This window comes from Macaca nemestrina, chromosome 4, assembly GCF_043159975.1.
Source record: "Macaca nemestrina isolate mMacNem1 chromosome 4, mMacNem.hap1, whole genome shotgun sequence".
In the NCBI taxonomy this organism is placed as follows: Eukaryota; Metazoa; Chordata; class Mammalia; order Primates; family Cercopithecidae; genus Macaca; species Macaca nemestrina.
The window spans coordinates 57,514,729-57,537,596 of NC_092128.1; the positions used below are offsets into that span (position 1 = coordinate 57,514,729).

At 41.3% G+C, this 22,868-nt stretch overlaps 1 protein-coding gene across 19 annotated transcripts in view; it reads right to left on the reverse strand.

Moving 5' to 3' along the window:
- Window positions 1–22,868, reverse strand: part of LOC105475378 (membrane associated guanylate kinase, WW and PDZ domain containing 2) — a 1,478,421-nt gene that overhangs the window by 137,267 nt on the left and 1,318,286 nt on the right. For all 19 annotated transcript variants that reach the window (XM_011730573.3, XM_011730572.3, XM_071093993.1 and 16 more), the window contains 3 exons: window positions 22,699–22,790; window positions 12,607–12,799; window positions 5,706–5,954 (listed from right to left, as the gene is read on the reverse strand). In XM_011730573.3, the coding sequence (XP_011728875.2) occupies window positions 5,706–5,954; window positions 12,607–12,799; window positions 22,699–22,790 (534 nt within the window). The remainder of the gene's footprint in view (window positions 1–5,705; window positions 5,955–12,606; window positions 12,800–22,698; window positions 22,791–22,868) is intronic.

Sequence of the window (22,868 nt, forward strand, 5' to 3'; positions counted from 1 at the left end):
GCATCAGATTGCAGTGGCCTTAGGGAAAGTCCAGAATGACCAAGTCCAAACTTCAACCCATGCTGTAGAAAGCACACATGCGGAAACAAAGATTTTCAGCACCAGTCTTGAGCTGAAGGATTGTGAGGAGCCAGCAGCATGCTGACCAGTGATGCACTTACGGATAGAGACAGAAGATGAAATCAGCACCACTAGAGGAACACCAATGGAGAAAGGAAGGATTGAAAAGTTTATTCCCCTACTGCTGACTGTTTAGATTAATACTATGACCACTGTCCTGAATATGTTCTAACCTGCTGCTTGTTATCCTGTATATAAATTCAGAAATTCCCTCAATAGCCTATCAACCTCCACCACCAATACCCAAGCTGCTATGTGTGTCTACCCCATATATTCTGACATAATCTTCCTGACAAATGACAGAAAAGGTGGAGACTTTCAAATTATAGAAAAGGGTCACTTCATTACTTGTATCAAAGCCCTTCTTGGGAACGTCTGGTAGGAAAGAGGTTTGGTGAGGAGCTAGGAAGCACCTATAAGGACAGGTGCTACAGCTCTACAATAAAACCTGAATGTCAGGACTTGGGTTTTGAGTAGGGGAGGACCAAGGATCGGCCTTTCAACGTCATTGCACATAGCCCCTGGACATTTTACAGAGCAAGCATCTAATCCACTCACAGTCAGAGGCTACCTGAGTCTTCTCTAACCTGTGCATGCAGACCTCAGTGAGAATGAAAGTAGTTAGTCAACAGCAGAAAATGCTTCAATTCCCAAATATACCAAAGTTATCTATTTTGGTGGTTTCTAACATTATTTTCAATTTTCTATGTTTATCAGTAATGTAGCAATGAACATTTTGCATATAAGTCTTTGTTCAAATCTTTTAAAGAATTTAAGGTGAAATTGCCTATTATAGTTTATTTTTATTCAAGACTTTGTTCTGGAAACCACTTTAGTTTCCCTTGGGCCCAATTTTAAGTCCGAAACAAATACATAATATTTTGCATAATTGGACAAAACTGTCCAGGATGCTTCCCTGTTCTCACTGGAAGTCAAGAAGGATATTCTGGCCGGGCACAGTGGCTCATGCCTGTAATCCAAGCACTTTGGGAGGCCAAGGTGGAAAGATCACTTGAGCCCAGGAGTTCGAGACTAGCCCAGGCAACATGGCAAAACCCTGTCTCTACTAAAAATACAAAAATTAGCTGGACATGGTGGTGCATGGTGGTCTAAGCTACCCAGGAGGCTGAGGTGGGAAGAGGATCACTTGAACCCAGGAGGTGAAGGTTGCAGTGAGCCCAGATCATGCCACTGCACCACTGCACTCCAGCCTGGACAACAGGGTGAGACCATGGCAAAAAAAAAAAAAAAAAAAAAAAAAAAAAAAAGAATATTCCTGCACTACAGATAGAAAGCTTCTAAGCTTCTAAACCTGTCTGCTCCTATGCAATGGTTGGCCTACTCGGTCACTGACCTTGGAAGGAAGCAGCTTGCTCCTTCATTACATGGATTGATATAAAGTTTCTTCCTTATTTCCTGGGGAAGTAATATTTTGAAAACAAATCTGTGAGCCTTTGGTAAAGAGCATTACTAAATGCTAGCAAATAAGTAAGAAACCCTAACTCCTAGTTTCCCAATTAGCTAAGCCTCCCTGGTCCTTGGCAAAGTTGTTGTCTTGGCTGAAGAAGCTCTGGACGTATCTCCATCCATAGGGAGGGAAGTTTACATTTGGGTCTTTCTTCTCTCCTGTCTCCTCTGATAATATTCAATAGCAGCATGTTTGCGAGGGAGATTCTAAAAGACATCCCCTTGAGTCTGAATTTTGATGATTTCCATGACTTTTATAGCTCATTGGCTTGTGAACTCTGGAGAGAGAAAACTGCAATTCTAGTCTGAAGCTCCGGCAAAAGCACCTCAGCTGGACTGGCTTGGCCACCAGTACTCCCATGGCCCCCATTGCTGACCTGGGCTGTAGTTTGTGGATGGTGAGAAAGACTGTGTTCCCAGAAGGGCCACATGTGAGGAAGGGGACAGGGAGGGGGAAGCTGCCCTCAGAGATATGCTCATCTGTGGCCCAGATTTAGCTGTCCTCAGAGAGTGGTGGCTCTGACTAATGGCTAACAGAACCTATAGCCAGAATAAACTCTGCACTACCCGACAAGAGTGAGCTGCTGGAATGAAAGGTAATTCCTAGAAGGGATGGTGTGTAGATAGCAGCAATGACATATTTAGTGCTTACTCCGAGCCAGTGCTCTTTTGAGCACTTCCACATATTCATTGAACTCTCATAGCAACCCCCCGATCGAGGTATTAAAATGTTCTTTTCTTCACACTGAGGAAACTGAGGCCCAAAGAGGTCATGTAACTTCCTCAAGGTCACATGGTTAGTAAATGATAGAGCCATGTTTCAAATCCAGATAGTATGATTGTAAAACCTGGGCTATTAACCACGCCCTTTCCTTGCTTAAATGTAATGATGCTCCTATCAAAGGCAAAACAGCACTTAGTTCACCAAGAAAAAGCTTCAGAAGCCACGAAAACAAAAACAAAAATGAAAAAGCAGTGAATGTGTTAATGATCCTTGGGCTCGGGTAAGCCATGAAGAGAAAAACAATGCAAGCTCTGGGAATGATCGTGATTCTTGGGCACCTGATAACATAAACCTCGGGCAGTCTCACAGAGCCCCAAACCTTTGATATTTTGACCAGGGATATGTGGCACAAGGATGGCTTTTACCATTCATGAGACACTTTGCATTTCTCTTCAAAATTAGAATTCAGAATTATTACAGATGTTAAGTATGAGGTAGCATCAGCTCAGGAAGCTTTTAGGTGCATGGTGCGTGTTGCAAATTACATACTGTAAAGGCAACGTGCTATCAGTGAATAGCTGCTTTTGCCACAGAGCACGGGGGCAACTTGCATTTTAAATTCCCTAAATTGAAAAGAAATAAACATGTGAAAAAAAGCCATGAAGCATCATGAACTCTAGGATATATTTCCACTCTCCAGGGTGAAGTAAAATAATATCATTTTGAAAGTGGTTAGAATTAATTTTTTGAGGTCATCTGATGTCATTTGGCAGGAAGAAAAATTTGCATGTTAATTATAAGCATTTGTACCTATTGTTTTCCAAATCTACTTATGCATGGATTTTATTTGCAATAGGAAAAGTGTTTCTTTACATAGTAAGTGCACGTGTACACACACATATATACACACACACACACACAGACGCATACACACACACACATTCCCCTATACATTTAGAAATAAGGCTGTTATAGTTCAAATAAAGCTGAGACTTTAAATACATGCTAAACACTTTCATTGTGGCAATATACTTTTTATTTTTATTCTAGTCCTTTAGGTATTCTGCCCCAATAAACAATTTGAAAGACTGGAATAGCTGCAAAAGCTCTCTGTGAACACTTTCTTCAAGTGTAAATTATTGGAAGGCTGTTTATACAATTCATGAAAATTCTTAGTTTTGTATCCTTTTAATCTTGGTGACTCCATCGTACTGACAGAATTCTGCTTTTAGTCTACGCTTAAAGTTGGATTTACTTCTTCAGCTTATCATGAAGAAAAAGAAATGAAATTGTACTTTCAGATGTATGTAATTTGGCTTCTGCACATATTCGCTGAGGTTTAATGCTTCTGTAGTTTTCACTCCTGAATTTATCAAGGCTTAAACTAAACAGGGCAACTCTTTCCATGAGGTTCTGGTGGTTTTCTTCTTCTTCTTCTTTTTTTTTTTTGATAACATTAACTTTATCATATAAAGTTTTTATTCATTCTCAATAACTTTATTTCTTGAGTATTGTTTAACACTCACCTCTCCCCTATCCCACATGTGCTAGAAACTCCCACAGTTTATAAGAATTTTAGGACTACAACGTATGTGCATTTATTTAGTTTCTCTTAATGCTCCTTTATTCTCGTGTTTCCATACCCAACATTTTGGGTCAAATCACTTCACCATGAAAAACGCACATATTTTCCTATCCTCTTTTCTGTTCTACTGTTTGCAGGCTGCTGAATGAGCTCTGGAAGAGTGTGGTAGAAAAGGAAAAACAACCAAGGGAGTCTGAGAATCTGCAAAGATGGCCAGTTGGAAGACAAATATGGGCCATGACTGTCACCTGTTGTATAGACTCATAGAACCTTAGAGCTGGAGGAGCTTCAGAAGATGCATTCATCTACTTCTCTTCCTTCTACTGCTACCTAGGGAAGGGTGAAACCGCCTTTGCCGAATTGTAAGTGAGGAAACTATGACAATGAAAGAAATCAGACCTAAATGACTCTATCTTGCTTCTAACCTTTAAGCTGTCCTTGTTCATTCCTGGGCATAGGCTGAGCTAACTTTGAGAAGGAATTCAGTTCATGGTTTGACTTAAACAAAATGGATAACAGCCCTTTCCCTGAAAGACCCCCTTCTTGCCTGGGGACCAATCTGCCTTTGTAGGACTAACAAATTAGCTACAGTTTAGGGGTCGTGCAGCCTCTGGCTTCTAGAGTCTGAATCTCCCCAAATTGCTCCTGGGGATAACATCACTATTGTGAAGCCTAAGATCAGTGCTGGAGATATTTTGCAGACCCTAAACTCAATCGATCAGCTGACACCACCCAAACCAGTAATCTGGCTTAATCAGGTCTGCCATCCCACCCAGGAACAGAAGACAGCAAGAAAAACTCACTTCGACCCCCTATGATTCCATCTCCAACCCAACCACATCAGCACTCCCCATTTCCCAAGCCCCTACCCACCAAATTATCTTTAAAAACTCTGATCCCCGAGTGCTCAGGGAGACTGATTTGAGTAATAAAAGTCTGTCTCCCCGCACAGCCGGCTCTGCGTAAATTACTCTTTCTCCGTTGCAATTCCCGTCTTGATAAATTGGCTCTGTTAGGCAGCAGGCAAGGTGAAGCCCGTGGGCGGTTACAAAGGCGCCAGTGTCTCTGAACCCATAGGGATGTTTAAACAGCCTTCTGACTATGTCTCATGCTCCCATTCTTGCTTTCTCCCCAACCCCCAACGCCTTGGTTTCAATTTCCACAAGCATTTAGACTCATCTTTTAAAAATATAAGTCAGATTTCACTCCACTGCTTAAAACCTGCCAGTGGTTCCCACGGACTTAGACTACAGTTGAGACTTCCACCAACAGCCCATGAAGCTGGCGCTGTCTGCCTCCTGCCACTCTCCTTGCTCCCTGTACTAAAGCTGCACTGGGCTTCTCTGTATTTCTTGGATACCAAGTTCCTTTCCACCTTAAGCCTTCTGACTGGACTGATTCTTTCTGCAGATCCTTTGCATGTCTATTTCCATTCTGTTGAACAGTTCTCAGTCAAGTTACTTAGAGAACATTCCCTGATCTACCCATAAAAAGAAGCACCCCTCCTTTCATGGCAACATTACCACATCACTCTGTTTTCCTTTCTTCCTAATTTACAAAAGAATGAAGAGCTTTTATAGGGGTCGAGGAGTTGAGGGCATTAGTTGTGTTCTTGCCTTCTTGAGCCAGAGGTCAGCAACATTCTGCTAGTCAGTGGTATGTACACCTTATTTGTGCCCACAGCCCGTGGCTTTCAGGCTATACGGTATGTCTGCAACAGTCTTCTGGTATACTTGTCCAGTATTCGTATCACTGGGACAAATCAAAACAAGACCCCTTATTCAAATGCAGGCAAATTTGGGCACTTACTTATAGTGGATCCAGACTCAGGCCTGTTCAGGGAGCTGATGATGACAAAGCCGAAGCCCTCGTTCTCTTTGCGGTGAATGACCACATCACTGGTCTGCAGGCTGTGGGAGGCGAAGCCTTCAGGGGGAGAGGCGTTGCTACTAGGGGCAGCGTGGTTGCTGTTGGTGTAGGTTGCGTAGTCACTGCGTGGAGAGCTGTGGTGGGTGGATACAGAGCCTGGACTTCTCCCGTTCTCTGGGCAGGGCTCCCCTGGAAAATATACCACACACAGGTAATCAATTACTTGACAAGAGTCTCAATGAATGCTTCATATGTACTAGGCACTGTTCTAGACAGTGGTATTGTTACAAGCCTGGTTGACTTGCTTCTCTTTCTCCCAGATATGCAGAGCATTTGAAAAGCTACAGACCTAGGCGTGGAGCTCCCAAGGTCTTGCTTGTTCTAGTTTTCATAGCAAACACAGGTGAAACCCCTCATCAGCCTCCTCTGTGCTATTACTGATTTATATCTTCCTCTCATGAGGACTGCAACCCCCGGGACAATGCCTAGTTTTAGATATTGAGGTTCTTCTTTGCATAAGAATAATTTACTGAAGATGGTCAGAAAACAAGTAGAATCTTAAACTATATGGTGCATAAGAATCACTTAAATAAATTGTAAAAAAAGTACATCTTCACGGGCCACCCACGGAATGTTTTTTCAGTAGGTCTGGGCACAAGAATCTGCATCAAGTTTCAAGGCTACACTTTGAGAAATGCTGCTGTAGATGTATTATAAGGAGGGCTTACAGCACAGGGATGATCCCTGTGCTGTAAAGTTAACTATCATGCATTTTTCTAAAGAGCTATAGTTATGCTTTATAATATTCTGCTAGCCTAGAAATATTGATTTACTTCATGAATGTGGAAAATATACTTCTTAAAAGTAGTTTGCACAGCTTTTTGTATATCAGCCATATCACAATGAAGTGATTTAAAAGAATAAATTAAGTTGAGATTTTCATTTAAAAAATAGTTTGCTCACTGTAGGATCAAATCTAATTTCAGGCTCTGAAATTATGAAGTTTGAATCTCTAAGGAGCTGTTGAAGGTCTTTTCCATTTTTACAGTCCATCTTAATATAAAATATACTCTATTATCAACCAGATAAACCAAACCAATACTTTTATGAGAAAGCCAGCATATTTACACGGAGAAATGATAGAAAGTTGCCAGTCAAAAGAAGCTAGTTTTTGAAATGAAAGTTTATCTGTCATTCAGAAAGAATTTCATCATTTTAATTTAATACCTAGGTATTGGCACTCTGATGAAGAGAACCAAAGTGGGCACCTAGAATAATGTAATTAGAAATAGGGCTGGTTTCATTCCCATCTTAAAATTTGATTAGGGTACTCAAAAGATGTTTATGGAACAGAGGAATAGTAAGAGGGAAACAATCACCATTAATTATTCCATTTTGGGTCCCTAGGTATAGTATCCTATTTAGAACTCTGGAAGGTGTCCCATATGGCAAGTTAAAAATAATTATCAAAAGTTCCAATGAAGGCTGTTAACCTTACAAGCTACAATTCCATTTTGAAATGAAAATGTCAGGGAAAAAAAACAAAGACTGCAAGAGATGTTTTGTTACACCGATACCTTAAAAAAAAAAAAAAAACTTCATTTGTTTATATACTTAGATTTTAAAAATGGCCTAACCAAAATGTACTCATTTCTTGTTTGTAATTAGGGAATGAATGAGACCCAGGCTGTTGCTTGTTATTACTTGGTAAATTTTATTTTTCTTTAAGATCTAATTAATCACATTTAAGTAAAAGAAAAAATGGATGCTTTTTTGTCAGAAATGTACCGAGGTCATAAGAGAACAGAATGTCAATGTCAAAGCCTTTCTTTCTGTTCAAACAGAATTTAAAACTTCGCTTGTAAATTGTATCCTCCCTGCTGGAACACATCATCCAAAGACAAGTTGTTATTGTCTTGGTACATCACATGTCCTTTATCAGTCCTTGTACAAGTTGGAAATAAAGTGATTGGAGATAGTCAGGAAGAAGAAAAACAAACAATTATTATGCTGCTACATTAAATTGAAAATCTCCTCGAGTTATTGGACCAAATCAGCAACTAAACGTCATAGGCAGTGACAAGAGAGATCTTATTTTCTGGCTGTCATATTTTAGGAGGTTGAGAGCTCTGGTTGTCAGTAAGTCAGCAACAAAGAAGAATTATCTGTCTTTGCAGTAAATGACTGGGAGTGGCAACGTTACAGGTTCTGGAGAGAGAGAAAATCATTGACTAAGTCAATTTGAGGATTCCCGGGGTACGTGAAAGAGTCATATACATTAATAGGATATTTTTCTATTGCCTTTGCACTTCTCTTTCAACTTCCAGAACAAAGTTCTTTATCTTTAGCCGAAAGAGCATATTTAAAATCAGGAAGTTAAGAAAACTTCGAAGTTCTTCCTGGACTTGTTCTGGGCCCTTGACACTTGAAAACTGGTCACATGATTGTCTTTCAGGGACTCACCCCACATCATTTTTCTACTCATCTGGCTCTGGACCCAAGTGAGACTGTCTTCTTTCCAACAGTCCCTCCTACTGCAGGGCATTAACAGCCTTGTTTTATAATAATATAGTAAAACATCATAAAGTGACTAAATATCATATATTATATAATTTTTTTAAAGAAAACACTAATTTCCAGGATCCCTGACTCATTCATCTAGCTCATACACAAGTGGCTGCATAGAATTCAGTTGCTTAGTATCTACTCAAGTCAAATAATTAGTTTTTTTTTTTTTTTTTGAGATGGAGTCTCGCTCTGTCGCCTAGGCTAGAGTGCAGTGGCGTGATCTCGGCTCACTGCAAGCTCTGCCTCCTGGATTCATGCCATTCTCCTGCCTCAGCCTCCAGAGTAGCTGGGATTACAGGTGCCCGCCACCACGCCCAGCTAATTTGTTTTGTATTTTTAGTAGAGATGGGGTTTCACCGTATTAGCCAGGCTGGTCTTGATCTCCCGACCTTGTGAATTCTGTAACCATATAGACCTTGCCTGCTTCCACGGTGTGCCTGGGTCTCTTCTCAGGACTGTCCCTGGAAGGATGACAGCATTGCAGACAGGCATATTTTGCCTTGAAGCACAGCCGAGGCAATGGGGTATATGTATGGACAGAGCTTGGTCATATGGGCTGTGATATCCACATGCATGTGTACCAGGTCCCTCGTGGTCCTCATGGGGCAGCAGCAGCCCACAGGCTGTGACCCTGAAAATGATAGGGGCTGGCCTGCCTACAGGCATTTGTGCAGACATTCCCAGTTTATACTCATCAAGGCAGACAGCTTATGTAAATGGGTGACATGGTTGCAGACAAACAACAAGGGAATGCATTTAGAATTGGCAAAAAGTGTAGTCACCAGGATCAGGGAATGTACTGGCACCTTCAATACTGGCTAAACTTTTCACCCGTCTGCCAAGATAACCTCCCCTTTCTTGGCATTAGGTCAAGAGTTAGACTTTCCCTTAGGTGTTAAAGAAAAGATGCTGATAGCTTTAAGACCGACTCTAACATGTTTTTCTGAAGTCATAAAACGTTCTTTCACATCAATTCTAGATTTACACTTTAGGAAATTCCTCAGAGACATGGTGTGCATCCAAAATAATGTGCCATTAGGTTGAATGTCTCAAAGCTGATCTGCTAAACATAAAAATATTTAGGCTTTTCAGTGTAATAATTAAAGCCACTCTTCTAATATCCTTGGGAAAAAAAACCAACCAAATCCTGGAGCTGGAGGCATGGATAAGGCATCTTCTCTCAAAACTAACGCAAGGTGAAAGTGTGGGCTATTACTGTTTGGGAAATAAAACCAGAGGCAATCTATTATCCATAGTTGCCTGTTGAAACAATAAAATAAAAATAAATGAATAAAAGAAAAATTGGAAGCACTACTTGATACCTTCTTCCTTTACTCAACAACTTCTCACTTTTGAGAAGCTAGTTTATCTTCTGATTGAAAATTCTGGCTTTCTAGGCTAGGCATGGTGTCTCACACCTATAGCAGCACTTTGGCAGGCTATGGCAGGTGATCACCTGAGCCCAGGTGTTTGAGACCAGCCTGGGCAACATAGCGAGACCCCAAATACAAAAAATTTTGTATTTATTCTACAAAAAAACACAAAAATTATCTGGGTATGGTGGCGCATTCCTATAGTCCCTGCTATTTGGGAGGCTGAGGCAGAAGGATCACTTGAGCCTGGGAGGTTGAGGCTGCTGTGGACCGTGATTGTATCACTGCACTCCAGCCTGGGTGACAGAGTGAGACCCTTTCTCAAAAAAAAATTTTTTTTTTGCCTTTCTATCCTTAGTATGTAACTTAATATTTGTGGCAAGTTTTTGTGTGATCTCAATTTTTGCTCAGCATTTAACTAACCTTTCTGTATCTCTCATAATGAATGTGTTATCTTTCTTGAGCATCAATTAAGAAGCCAGTGCCCTCTGTCTTCTGAGGTGGGGTGGGCATTTGTACAAGCTGAGGCAAGGGGAAGGTGGAAGCATGTCATCCTTATGACCTTGCTTCTTCCTAGCCCTTTCCCCACAGCGCTGCTCCTTTGTGCAAGGGGGTGGCAATGCTGCTCCTCTTCCTGCTCCTATCTCTTCCTTAGCTAATTGCTCACTTCCCCTCAGCTTCGAACCATCCGCTCCTAAGCCAGGCTTGCACCTCCCACTTGCCTTTGGTTAGGAAAGCATAATAATAACAAAACAATGACAACAACAGTCCTTGAAAAGGCATCTCCATTGTCATATTCATTTGTAGTTGTTCCTTCTCACTTTGAAGAAATGGCAGCTATGAAGAAAGGTCACCTTTCCATGCCTGTTTTTTAAATCTTTTCCATCCTATTTCAAGGCATTACTTTGCTATCAAAGTATCCTTTCCTGAACTTAATATTTTCAATACTGATGAAGCTTTCAAGGAAGAGTGGGCTGAATTAACTTGGAAACTCTCCTGGTGTGAACGAGCAATCTGCAGCAGAACATTTTCAAAAATTAAATGCACTTGAAATGCACTCAAAAGCCTAACTGAGTAAAGTTGGTAAGAGCTGCAGCAAAGAGCATCTTTACGGAAGTCACATGATCCACAAATTGCAGGAGTACATTTTTGCAGCATTTGGTACACATTTCAACAGCTTGGGTTGATTAAAAGAAAATTTAATTTGCAATAATCAGTTGGTGGCAAGGGGAGCATGAAATTATGTTGGTACATTGGTTTTGCACTTTGCGGTATATTTCCTTGTAAATCAGGTATCTTTTTAATTTATCTTTAGGTTATAGAACATATAGCACAGCAAACTTTTTATTAAAACTTACTCTGCAGGGAGAGAGACAGTTAAATGTTAACCAAGCAAGCACTGTCTTCCTCTTGGCATCTAGCCCAAGGATAAAGCATAATTTAAGATGCTTTACTTCTTTGGGTCAAGTGACATGCCATGAATTTCTGAAGACAAATGGCACCTCTTAGCAAAACCTCTGTAAGATACAAGATATATAGCAGTCTCTACTGGGGAGGGCTGACAATTCTTTTGACTTGCCCTTTTAAATGACCGCCCTCGCTCATGATCTAGTTTCTAGGGGGACTTAGAAAGAAAAGGATTTTTCATCACATGAATATGCCTTATCCTCCCTACTAGTCATTCACAGTCTGTCATTAGCCTGTGGTCCTCTTCTGGAATGCAACTGGTATAACAGCACATATGGGAAGACTCCCTGCATTACGGAGTGACATTTGCTAAGTTCTAACACCTTCTAATTCACTAGGGGAGAGGATTGTGGTAGAATAGTGTAGGGGACAAAGTAACATAAAGAAATAAACACCGGCCTTAGAGAGAAGAGCCCCTCTCTGCATTGTCACCGATTCACTGTGGACTGCTGGGCAAGCTATCAAACCTCTGGGCCTCAGTTTCCTCATCTGTAACAAGAGGAAGCTCACATAGCTAAGGTCCTTCCTACTTCTAGTATTGATGATTCTGTATGAGGGCTGTCAAGGGGTGGAGCAGAGAAGCCAGCGGGGTGCTGGGGCAGAAGGTGACAGCTGAACATCATTGGAGTTGCTGCCTCTGTGATTCACAGAACAAAGGCTGGGTGGTTTTGAGGGGAGATAATACAATCCTAATGCTATTGAATGCTCAGATCCTAAAAAAACAGTGTGATGCTTGTAACTGACATATTCCTTAAAAATATAAATAATTTTTTGTAGGGTTGATACGGTAAAGAGAGATAAGTGGAATCATACTATAAATACAAGGGCTGACTTTGAAAAGTATGTCTTTGGTGGATTCCTTTATGAAGCTGAGAAAATGGTTGTAAAGGGAATAATTATTTCTAATGTATCTGTTTCATAAGTTTGGAACTATATGAATTGTGTTTTCTTGGAGTGAGGTACAGCTGCGTTTTTTCTATATCAGAGCAACAACTTTACTGTTACATTTTATCAGGCTCTACAATGAAAGCTAATTTTCCATCCTGGTTGCCTCATTATGGCATCAAAATGCTGTGACTCTTGGTTTGCAAACACATTTTCAAATGGCATATTTTCTGTTACTATCTTGTTCTTCTTAGAACTAGCAACTACCAGAAAGCAGAGAGCATACCTACCTTAAATTAGCCCCAGGCTATTCTAGAAATTTTTAATGAATACATTTAAAATACAGGCCTCAAAGACTGGATTTTTGTCCAGTGGGGTGAAAATCAGCACTTTCAAAGTCATCATTACTTTTGGAATATCTAGGTTGTTTCCTTCCTCATATAATGTAGAAGTGTTGATTTAATATTTTGTTTCATGTGGCCTTACCGTGTCTCACAAAAACATCTTACCACCTCTCTCGATTCCTGCAGCAGGCTCCAGGTACATACCTCCACATAGCACCTTTCTTCTCACAGTGAGGTTGACCTGCCCATTGCGGGCTGCGTGGTGCATGAGGTCGATGACATAGCGGTGGGTTTTGCCGGCTACTGGAATCCCATCAACATACACAAGCTCATCTCCTGGGTGAAGGCGGCCATCTCTGTCGGCTGAGCCCATGGCAATGATGGCTCCAATCAAAATCTAGAGAAGCAGTGAGAAGGAAAGGACATTCACATTTCAAACCTTCTTTTTCTTTTTTTTTTTTGAGACGGAATCTCATTCTGTCGCCCAGGCTGGAGTACAGTGGCCCAATCTCGGCTCACTGCAAGCTACGCCATCTGAGTTCACGCCATCTTTTTCCCTTTTATATACAGTTATATAACTTGTGGAAGATGTGATTCTCACATTCCATCCCTTGCCCTCAAATCTGAGCATGCACTTGTAAAGTAAAAAATGAGACATTGGAAAGATGCCCTTCCAACTCTGTCAAGTTGTTTAGTGCTAGAGATAAATATTTTGAACATGCTGCTGACTGCCATGAAGTTTTGGGGACACCTGCTTTCTGGCTCATCATAAATGACGAATACCCTTAAGGAAAATTCTAATCCCAAATAATCTGATGCTAATTGGCTGAAACAAGGTGAGGATTGAATTCTGGCTCCGTTTCACATTTGTGTGGTCTTAGATAAAGCTTCTTAAACTCTGTGGGCCTCAGTTTCTTCACTTGCAAAATAAGAAAAATAAAAATCAGACCTACTTCATGGAGTTCTTGGGAGATTTGGATGGAATAACTCATGTGAAGCATTTAACTTTTTTCATGGCACTTAACAAGGGATCAAAAAGAGTCAAGGGCAAACTAGCTGTTGCACATTGTTAAATTCTGATAAAGATGGAAAGTTTTCTTTTTCTTTGCTTTGAAAAGCTAGAGGGTAAGGAGAAAATAAAACAAAACAAAGCAAACTCATAGTTGGCTTTTTCCGGCCAGCTGACTTACTCAAAAAAATCTCAGACCTTCTCCAGATTTTTGCTCCATTCTTTTGAATACCTTCTCGGAGCACTGTCCTCTACGCAAAGGACATTCCCAGTTCTGCCTGTTCCCTGAAGTGCTTCTGCTGTTTAGGCGGCTACTGTGCCAGGAAGTGAGGAGGTACCCATCTGGGAAATGTGGTTGTTTTTATAATTCCCTGAACCAGGGATTGTGATGAAAGGCAACCCATAAGGTTCCCCATGTCCCATTAGAGGCACTCAGTTTAGTGTCAATTAGCAGGGCTTTTTTCTTTCTCAGAGGAAAGAAAATAGTATTAAATATTTTAACTTTGCTGTTTAACCTATAAACAATTTTTCAAACTCATGACCAATAGGTCCCCCTTTTCTTTTGCCAGTGGCTTAGCCACACAGCAGCTGATGGCAGTGGTTACCATTAGCCTGATGATACTACAGAGGCTAAGTTTTATTTTAAATCCCTTGCTCCCAGATTGATTTCCTTCAGGCATAATCATTTCTTTCAAATCCCCTATCTGTGAATTCCAGCTAATTTGCAGAGTTGCTCCATCATGACCTTTGGGCTTGCATGTCTTCAGGCTTGGCAGCAGAACCATTCCTTTGTACTTAGTCTCACTGCTCAGAGTGGCCTGTTAACATGACAGCCAGAGCTGAATGCCCAGGACTTCTCAAGTATGTGCAAAGTTATAGTCTGAAGGGCGTCACAGCCTTAGTCCATGGAATAGCTCTCTTTCTACACAGGAATGAAAATTTCCCACATGACTTCTGGCTTTCCCCTTATTCCTGGGGAGTGAGGTAGGGTGAGAAATAGATTTGCTTCCGTGTGGAATATTAAGTGTTCTGACAAATGATTCATGATTGCTGTCACAGGACAGGCCTGACATCTCCTGCCTTAGACTGGCTGCACAGTGCAGTTCTTTCCCTGCAACCCACAGTCCGGAAGTTGGGTATGCCCTGACATTCTCCACTTTCCCTTCTTGTCATGCCAACCTGAATTTATGAGTTTCTTTATAAAGATGTTCCAATCTATTCTTCAAAAGGCTCAACCCGCTATGGAGCACTTCAAAGATTTGGTAAGTGCTTTGTGCAAAAGCCAGTTAAAATAAATGTTTCTCCACTGCCCCATGAAAAGGTGCATTTAGTTGGTTTGGCCCAAAGAAAATGCTTCAACCTTTAGCTTTCCTATACACTTTAGTGAGAGTTTACAGCCAGTTATAGAGGAAAAAAATGGCTTGTGAACTTCTTGGCTGGTTAATTATCAACTTTAAGGTATAGTTCTGATTCTGACTGATGAAAGTAAAACACAAAATAGTGGTTACAACTGAGAGAGCCATAGCTGCTATTGGGCCCTATACAAAAATAGTAAAGATGGAATTTCATATCAGAAAGTTCCTCTCTTGCTGTAGGAGAACAGCAAGATATACAGCAACATTTACAGACACTCTCGACATTACAGTGTGTGCCAGCAGTTCAATATCATTTATTGAAAAAAAGAGCCCAGTAAAAGATCTGCTTTTCTACTATATTGCTGTGATATGAAGTACTCCCCTTATTAATTAATTTATTCAACAAATATTCATTGAGCCCAGGATACTTTTAGGTGCTAGAAATTCATCAGTGAACAATAAACAAAAATCACTACCCTACAGAGCTTCCATTCTAGTGGTCAGACAATCATAAATGTAATAAATGTGTAAATTATATAGGATGCCAGAAAGGATTACTGTGGAAAAAATACAGTGGTTGGGAGTGGTGTCAGTCATGTGGCCACAGTAGTGCTAGAGTTGGTTAGAATAGGCCTCTTATATATTTATTTCTAAAGAGGCAGTATATTCCATTACCCCTTCAATTGACTATCTAATAAATAGCATATTCAATATAACACAAGTATAAATTATATAGTTTTACATAATTATTGTATGTATATTATTATATAGTTACATTATATAACATAACCTTAACTGTGTTTCAAAAAAAGGTTGCCATACTGTTAAATAAACTTGAATTGAGCTGAGCATGGTGTGCTGTGGGGGTGCTCGTGGTACCTGCTCATTAGCGGTATTGTACAGTTACATTTGCTCCATCCATCAGGCGCTGCAGCCTTTGCTGGGCAGAGGCTGACCACTTGCACCATCATTGCTTCCAGCTCTCCTGCCGCTGTGCACCTTAGCCTTTGGCATTTGGCACCTTTGTGCATTATATTTCACTGCTGACACAGAGATAGCTCGATGTTTCTCTCTATTCCAGAGAAAAACCCAACTTTTTGTCGTTTACTTCCAATATGATTTGTCCACTTGACACATTCTATTATTTCCCCTTTGCCACCGTAGGGATTGGATAATCTAGAATTCTGTCTTGCACTGTAACTCATATTGGTTTCCCAGTGCATACATTCTTATGTTTGTGTAAGCTCTTGCGAACATGCCTCAGGATATCTGACCCTTTAAGTCAGCAGTTCTCAAACTTTTGGATGCATAGGAATCATTGGGTGAGCTTATTAAAACAGTTCTGGACGCACCCCATGAGAGTCTGAGGCTGCAGGTCTGGGAGGGGCCTGAGATTCTGCAGGTTTAACAAGCTCCCAGGAGTTGAATGCTGCTGGTCCATAGATCAGTCACCCTTTGATAGCAAGGCTCTGATTCTTCTCACTTCCCAATAGCCACAGGATCTGTGGTCTCACTGATCACGTCCCAAGTTGGCTGAGCACAAGACCTGTGCTCCCTGACCCATCACAGTAGCTGCTTTCTAGTTCTGCTAAGGCACCTATTCCCCTTACCATTGGTGCTTGGATCAGGATCCCTTACTTACCAGGTCACATCCTTTTAGTCTTGCTGACCCCTGGCCCACTGGCCAGTGAGCCTTCCCAGCCAACTCTAGCCTTGCCCCATTCATTACCACCCTCTAGCCCAGAGGGACTCTTTAGCCTCAGCTGACCCTTTAGTTCCACTACTCAGTTTTCACTTCTCTGCCCTCTTGGAGGAGGGTTTTTTTTTTTTTTTTTTTCTCTCCTCTCCCCATTGCTTTGGCCCTGAAGGAAGAGCTTTGTGGCAAAACAGAGCAAGAAAGAACTTCTCCACGAACAGCTGATCTGTGGCCCTATCTTTTCAATTGCCTTCTCTAAAACCCCAAAGAAACAAAACAATTCTACTTTATCTCATGCTGTGAGGGCACAGAACAAAACAGAACATTTGATGTGAAATAACAGCAATTCACATTCAAGTGGCTGCGATCCCAGTAAGTCAGGGGAGAAACTCACATTAAAAAGAAAAAAAAAAAACCAAAAAACCAAGAAAGACACAAAGAAACCCAAAACCACCTTTCCAGGCCTTTTAGTACCTTTAATTCTTTTCTGCACTGCCCAATGTTAGCCTAAGCCCAGGAGATCTGCTCTGTAGTATCTGCAGCCTGGGACAACTTGTCACTGTGGTGAGCAGATTTCAGGCTCTTTCCTTCCGAAACTCTTCCAACCAGTGCGCACCAGACTCCTGTGCCAAAGACTAGGTCTGTCATTGTCTGTCTTTGAATGGCTTTTCTCCAGTGCAGTGTTTTCCAGATCTCTCCCTCTTGATGCCTTTCCATCTCTTTTCAGCTCACAGCTGGAAATCCCATTTTTGTTCCTTTCTGGCAACTTTTCACTTCTTTCTATTTCTATTGTTATTTAACTGTGAAAAGTATTTCCTCTTGCAAGAAAAATGCCCATATGCTTTGTCTGAGCGGGAGTCCTGCTGTTCATTATTTGCTGAAAGCCGTGCTGTTGTGTTTAATGTGCACCCTGGGATGTCAATACCATTTCGTATATATGGAGGCAGAAACCCATTTGATGTACTTATGAGACCTCCTTTAGTTGAGACCAAATCACCTTACACGCCTCTCCCTTTGTAGCTCACCAGCAACTAAATGAGGCTAGCACATTTTGTTTGTTATCTCTGGACTTAGAATGTAGAAAAGCTGGAAGGAAAGGTTTATGGGAGATCTTTACAGTTTCACTCTCCTGGACAGGGTCATTCTGAGATTCAATATTCTGGTTTTCAGGACTAATTTTTTGGCTTTGTTTGCTTTGGAGAGACTTAAGCTGCTACATTATGGCTTAAATGTCAAAACTGTAACTTGCAGCATGAGTATGTCTTAAATCATTCAAATGAAGGAATAAACCAGAATAAATCTAAGTAAACACAATAGGATAACCAGCAATCCATGTAATCTGAGGCGGCTTATCATAAATACTTGATGCCTGCGCACTGGAGGGGAGAAAGGATTCAGGAATGCAAAGCCAATATTCAGAAGTGATAGGAACTTGGGAACTTGTGTACAAACCAGGCAGAAAGATGTCCTGAGGCTGGGTGGTAACCACGGCTGCATTCACACATCTGAGCTTCATTTTGAACAGTACGTCTTCCATCCTGGTAACAATTCTATTGCTTCTGTGCCAGGCAAAGTCCAGCAAGACCACTCTCCTCTTGAGTCAGCCAAGACTATTCCCTCCCTATGACTCAGTCATGCAATCTCTTCTGATTTTGGAGGAGGAGGGGAGCAGTTGAAGATAATATCTACAGAATAGGATGCTGGCTTACCCCCAAAGCAGACGAAGCATGAGCCAAGGGGTCCAATAAAGTCAGAATTTCATTTTGTAAAGACTCTATTAAAGTAAGTATCATAGAAAGAATCAGAAACTTTGTCGCTTTGCCTTGTATTTATTTTATAGTTTAATGTTATTTGTATTTATAAATGGGAGAAAAGACCTGATAATCTTTTCAGTGCTTAGGTTAGGTGTTTAAAGTATCTGGCCCTGGTTGAAGGCTCCATTGGCATAAAATATTCATCTTTCCAATGTCTTTTAATTCAGTCCTCTGGGATGGGTACTGGGATGGGAATCACAAAGATAGTAGCTTTAAAGAGTAACACAGGCATACAGGAGTTTTGGGAACTGCAGCCAGGCTCAGTCTAAAAGGAACCATTACTTAGTTCCAGCCAGTCGTTGTCATGGAGAAAGGCAAGCTCGATGTTGCTAAATTTAATTTTCAAGAGAAGATGAAAATCCATTTTTCAAAAGGTGAAATTAATTGATGCTCAACAATTGTAAAATACTGGGGGGACTAAACAAAACATGCTGTAGGGCCGCCAGGATGCTATCTCTGTTTCCAGGACTAGGCCACTTTAATTCTGCAGAGCCTATAGAATTTAGAGGCCTCAGAAAATATAAACTCCAGATCCTTACTTGTTCTGAGAAGCTCAGGTGACAGTTTGGACTTGGTAAAAAAATACTCTCTTCGATTCCATTTAATAAATACTTATTGTACCAGGCTAGGCTTGGAAGACATAAACACCATTAAATTACAGTCCTTGCCTTCAAGGAGCTCAGAGATTAGTAAAAGGGGGAAAAAAAGCATGTGAGTCAGTCTATTCTGGAACAAACAGAGAGCTCATCTTTCTGGTGGAAACCCCTTAGGTTGGTAAGTTTGAAGTATTATGTTAGTATAAGTGCAATGGATTCTAGATGGGTTTACCCTTAAATGCCCTGTATTTATTTCAGCTAGTGCTCAGTGTCCCACAGAATGATACAAAAATGGCCTTAATTTTATTTGTATTTTATTTGTATTTTATTTTGAGCATGGTTTCATTTTGTTTCATTCATTTGATATCTTTTAAGCACATGGCTTTGCCATAAATAATTTGGTCTCAGCCCAAAGTGAAGTCTGGCCATTCTCCCTGGTTCCTGAAAGGAAACCTCAAAACTCTTGGAATTAGGAGCGTCTTTGTCATTCATGGTGAGCCCCTTTGACCATACCTGATGGTTTATGCTAAGATGACTCAGGATGGGGCCAGCCACACCAACAGTCTTAGAGTAGGAGCTGACCATACCAGAAAGACCAGCGAGGTAATTAGTGGGTTGCGCCTTTGAGCCACATGATATCAGCCTGGCCTCTGGGGAAGAAAGGGGCCCAAGACTGAGGTCATCCTTGTGGGCAATGATTCAATCAATCACGCCCATGTAACAAAACACTAGGCTAAAAATCCTGGACACCAAAGCTTGGGTGAACATCCCCGGCTGGTAATCCTCTCTGCATGAATGCTGGAGGGTACCATGTCCCTAAGGGTGATGGAAGTGTCACATTTGGAACCCTTCCAGACTTTATCTTGTGCACCTCTTCTTTTGGCTGGTTCTAATTTTTATGCTTTCACTACAATCAAACAGTAATCATAAATACAGCACTTTCTTGAGTTCTGAGTTATTCTAGTGAATTACCGGACCCGAGGAAAGCTGTGAGCACAGGACAGTTCTCTGGGTGGCCTTGGACTCACCCAAATTTTTCCCCATTTTCTCTTGTAGTTCTCAAGAGTAACTATAGAAGGTGCTAGGAACACAACATCTTGAGGTAAAGAGGGGCTAGCTGGAACAGCCTGCGTTCTGTTCCAGTCCCCCCTAGAAACAGGATGTCCTTCAGTGCTTGAGTCCACTGTGATATGCTTCTCCAGGGTAGAAACCCCACACTGGGCTGCTTTTTGGGGCCCCTCAGCTGAGGTGCACGTGTGAGTGGAGACTCCGTCTGTCCTAGGCAGCTTTCCTGAGCCTCGGGGAACTTGCTCTTCTTGAATCCTTGCCTTCTATTGTCCCTCGCTGCCTCCCTGTAAGTGATAAATCTACTTCATGTAGCCTGGCGTGTGGGTGGGTGTTCTGTCTCAACAGACGCAGACAAGTTGGCAACCAGTGCACGGCGAACCTACTACATGATGGGGCCCCCAGATTCAGAGCTAGTGTTTAAAGTTGGGGTGGTCTATGGAGACTGTTTCCTTAGACTCTGACACTTGGCAAACTTATTTCAGCTGATGCCAGGAGTCTTGGGCAGAGGTGGCAGTCTGAAGACTGTGACCTTAACCTCGAGTGTGGCTCACTCTGGATAATGACACATTTTTCAATTATGGGGCACTCATGTTGGATAAAAAGGGTAAGACGAAGTCTTTGCTTAGGAGAAATTTAAAATCCTGCTGAATAAACAAAATAGGCAGATACATGAACAATCCTGAAGGACACCAAGCTGTATAAATACGCTGTGGAGGTCAGGAGGTTCTGTAGCATAAATCAGTGTGCTAAATGCTTACAGATATGAAGGGACTTGAGAATGTTTTCAGTTCTCTCTATTATAAAACAAGGTGAGTTATAGAGGGCAGGAAGGCTGGAGGGCTGACATGGTGGCCTAGGATCCCTGGTAATCTCAGTGGGAGATAGGGGAGAGTAAACAAAGCAGTGGATGGGAGTGAAACACAGCCAAGAGTTCCTTTTCCCTGTGACATGAGATTCTTAATTTAGTCTCTGAATAAATTTAAGTCTGAAGTTACTGGAGCCCTGTATTTTACTTCAGCATTCTACCTCCTCTCAAAGCACTATGAAAAATCTGGCCAATCCTCCTTGGCAAAAGCACCTTCACGTCTTCTTTGGCAGCTGGGGAGTTAGTGACGTTCTGGTTGACTGTTGCCAAATTTCATCCCCAGGAATTCGGAAATAAGTCTTTTTTCCTGGAGAGCCCTCATCCTTGGAGTATAAGCTCGGCTTCCTGGAGTTTTCTGTAGAAAGGGACCTCATCAATCATCCAGTTCAACTCCTCCCGCAGGGCACAGGAAGCTCCTCGGAGCTCCTGCTAGGTTGCCATTGCTTGCCATCCTTCCTCTTGTGGGAAGGAGCCCACTCTTCACCCAGGACAATCTACTTTACTCTGAGACAGTTTAAACTGTTTCAGATTCCTTTCATTTACTAGATTAACTTTTTTCTCCTGAAGATTTCTGACCAGGTTTTATTTTTATTTCAAATTTTATTTTCTGGGGCCAGGCCTGATGACACATGCCTATAGTCCTAGCTACTTAGGAGGCTGAGCGGGAGGATTGATTGAGCCCAGGAAGTTGAGACTGCAGTGAGCTGTGATCACACTACTGCACTCCAGCCTGGGTGACAGAGCGAGACTCTGTCTCAAGAAAACCACACGTATATAATATTTATAGTACATATAGTATATTTAAAAACCATATATATATATACACACACATATGGAGAGAGAGACAGAGAGAGTATATTTCCTGGGAGAATCTAGTAACCAGAGAAACAAAGTTGATAATGATAAACATTTATTCAGCACTTAATATGATCCAGACATAATGCCAAGACCTTTACATATACATATATATATAAATATAATCTCCTTTGATCCTTAAAGCTGCTCTATAATAGAGCACTACTGTTATCCCCATCTTGCAGATGAGAAAGCTGAGGCTTAAAATTTAACTCCCTTACATGAGCTAGGATGGAGCTCAGGTGCCAGAGCCAGATGGGATGTAGATAGCTGACTGCACTGCTCAGGCCCTTCACTTATTCAAAACTTTCGTGGACCTGACTTAGTCACATTGGGTACCATTTAAGATATATCTTTTACAATGAGTGTTTTATAGCTGATATTTTAACCTATGCTCATAAATCTAGCCTCGCTGTGTTTTCTGTGTATTAGTGACTACTAGTATTTTATGTTTTTACTCCGAATGCACACACACACACACACACACACACACACACACACACACACACGTTCTACAAAGCCCTTCTAAATTTCCCAATATATATTATGCCAATGAAGTTGACTTTATGAACATCTTCTGGTAATCCCTTAATTCAAATCTGGCTGAGATTCTGCAGTGCTGAGCTTGATTTTATTTCTGTTTATCCCTGTGTTTTATCTCCTTTGCTGTTTTGGTTAAAAACATACATAATTCTGCTGTTCCCAGTTGGGTGTTACCATTACTCATGAACTGTTACCCAAAGATACCAGGGGTTCAGTGCAATTAGATAATATTCAAGAGGAATTCAATCCATTCTAAAAAAGAGCAATGTCCCTATTGAATGTGATTTCTAATGAGATATTTGTCATGGAGATACCTGCATGTCGTGAGATCTTTTTAAAGACAACAGCAAGGAAAAAAATAAAAAAACCCAAAGCTTAAACTTCTTTATGAGTCCTAAAACATTTCCTTTTAGATATCACACTAAACACTATTTTCCCTGGTGTTTACTCATACAATACAGCCCCAAGCATGGAAATAAAGAAGATTCAACTTACAGGCTGTCCAGGCTCATCTCCCCCGAGGATTCTGAAGCCAAATCCAGACTCCATCCTCCGAAGGTGAACATCCAATTCCTTATAATCTGGACCTGGCATAAAGGAGATCCCAATGAGTAATGAATCCTGCCTCTTTCCCAGCCCCTGAGGAACTGAACATACCAATGATA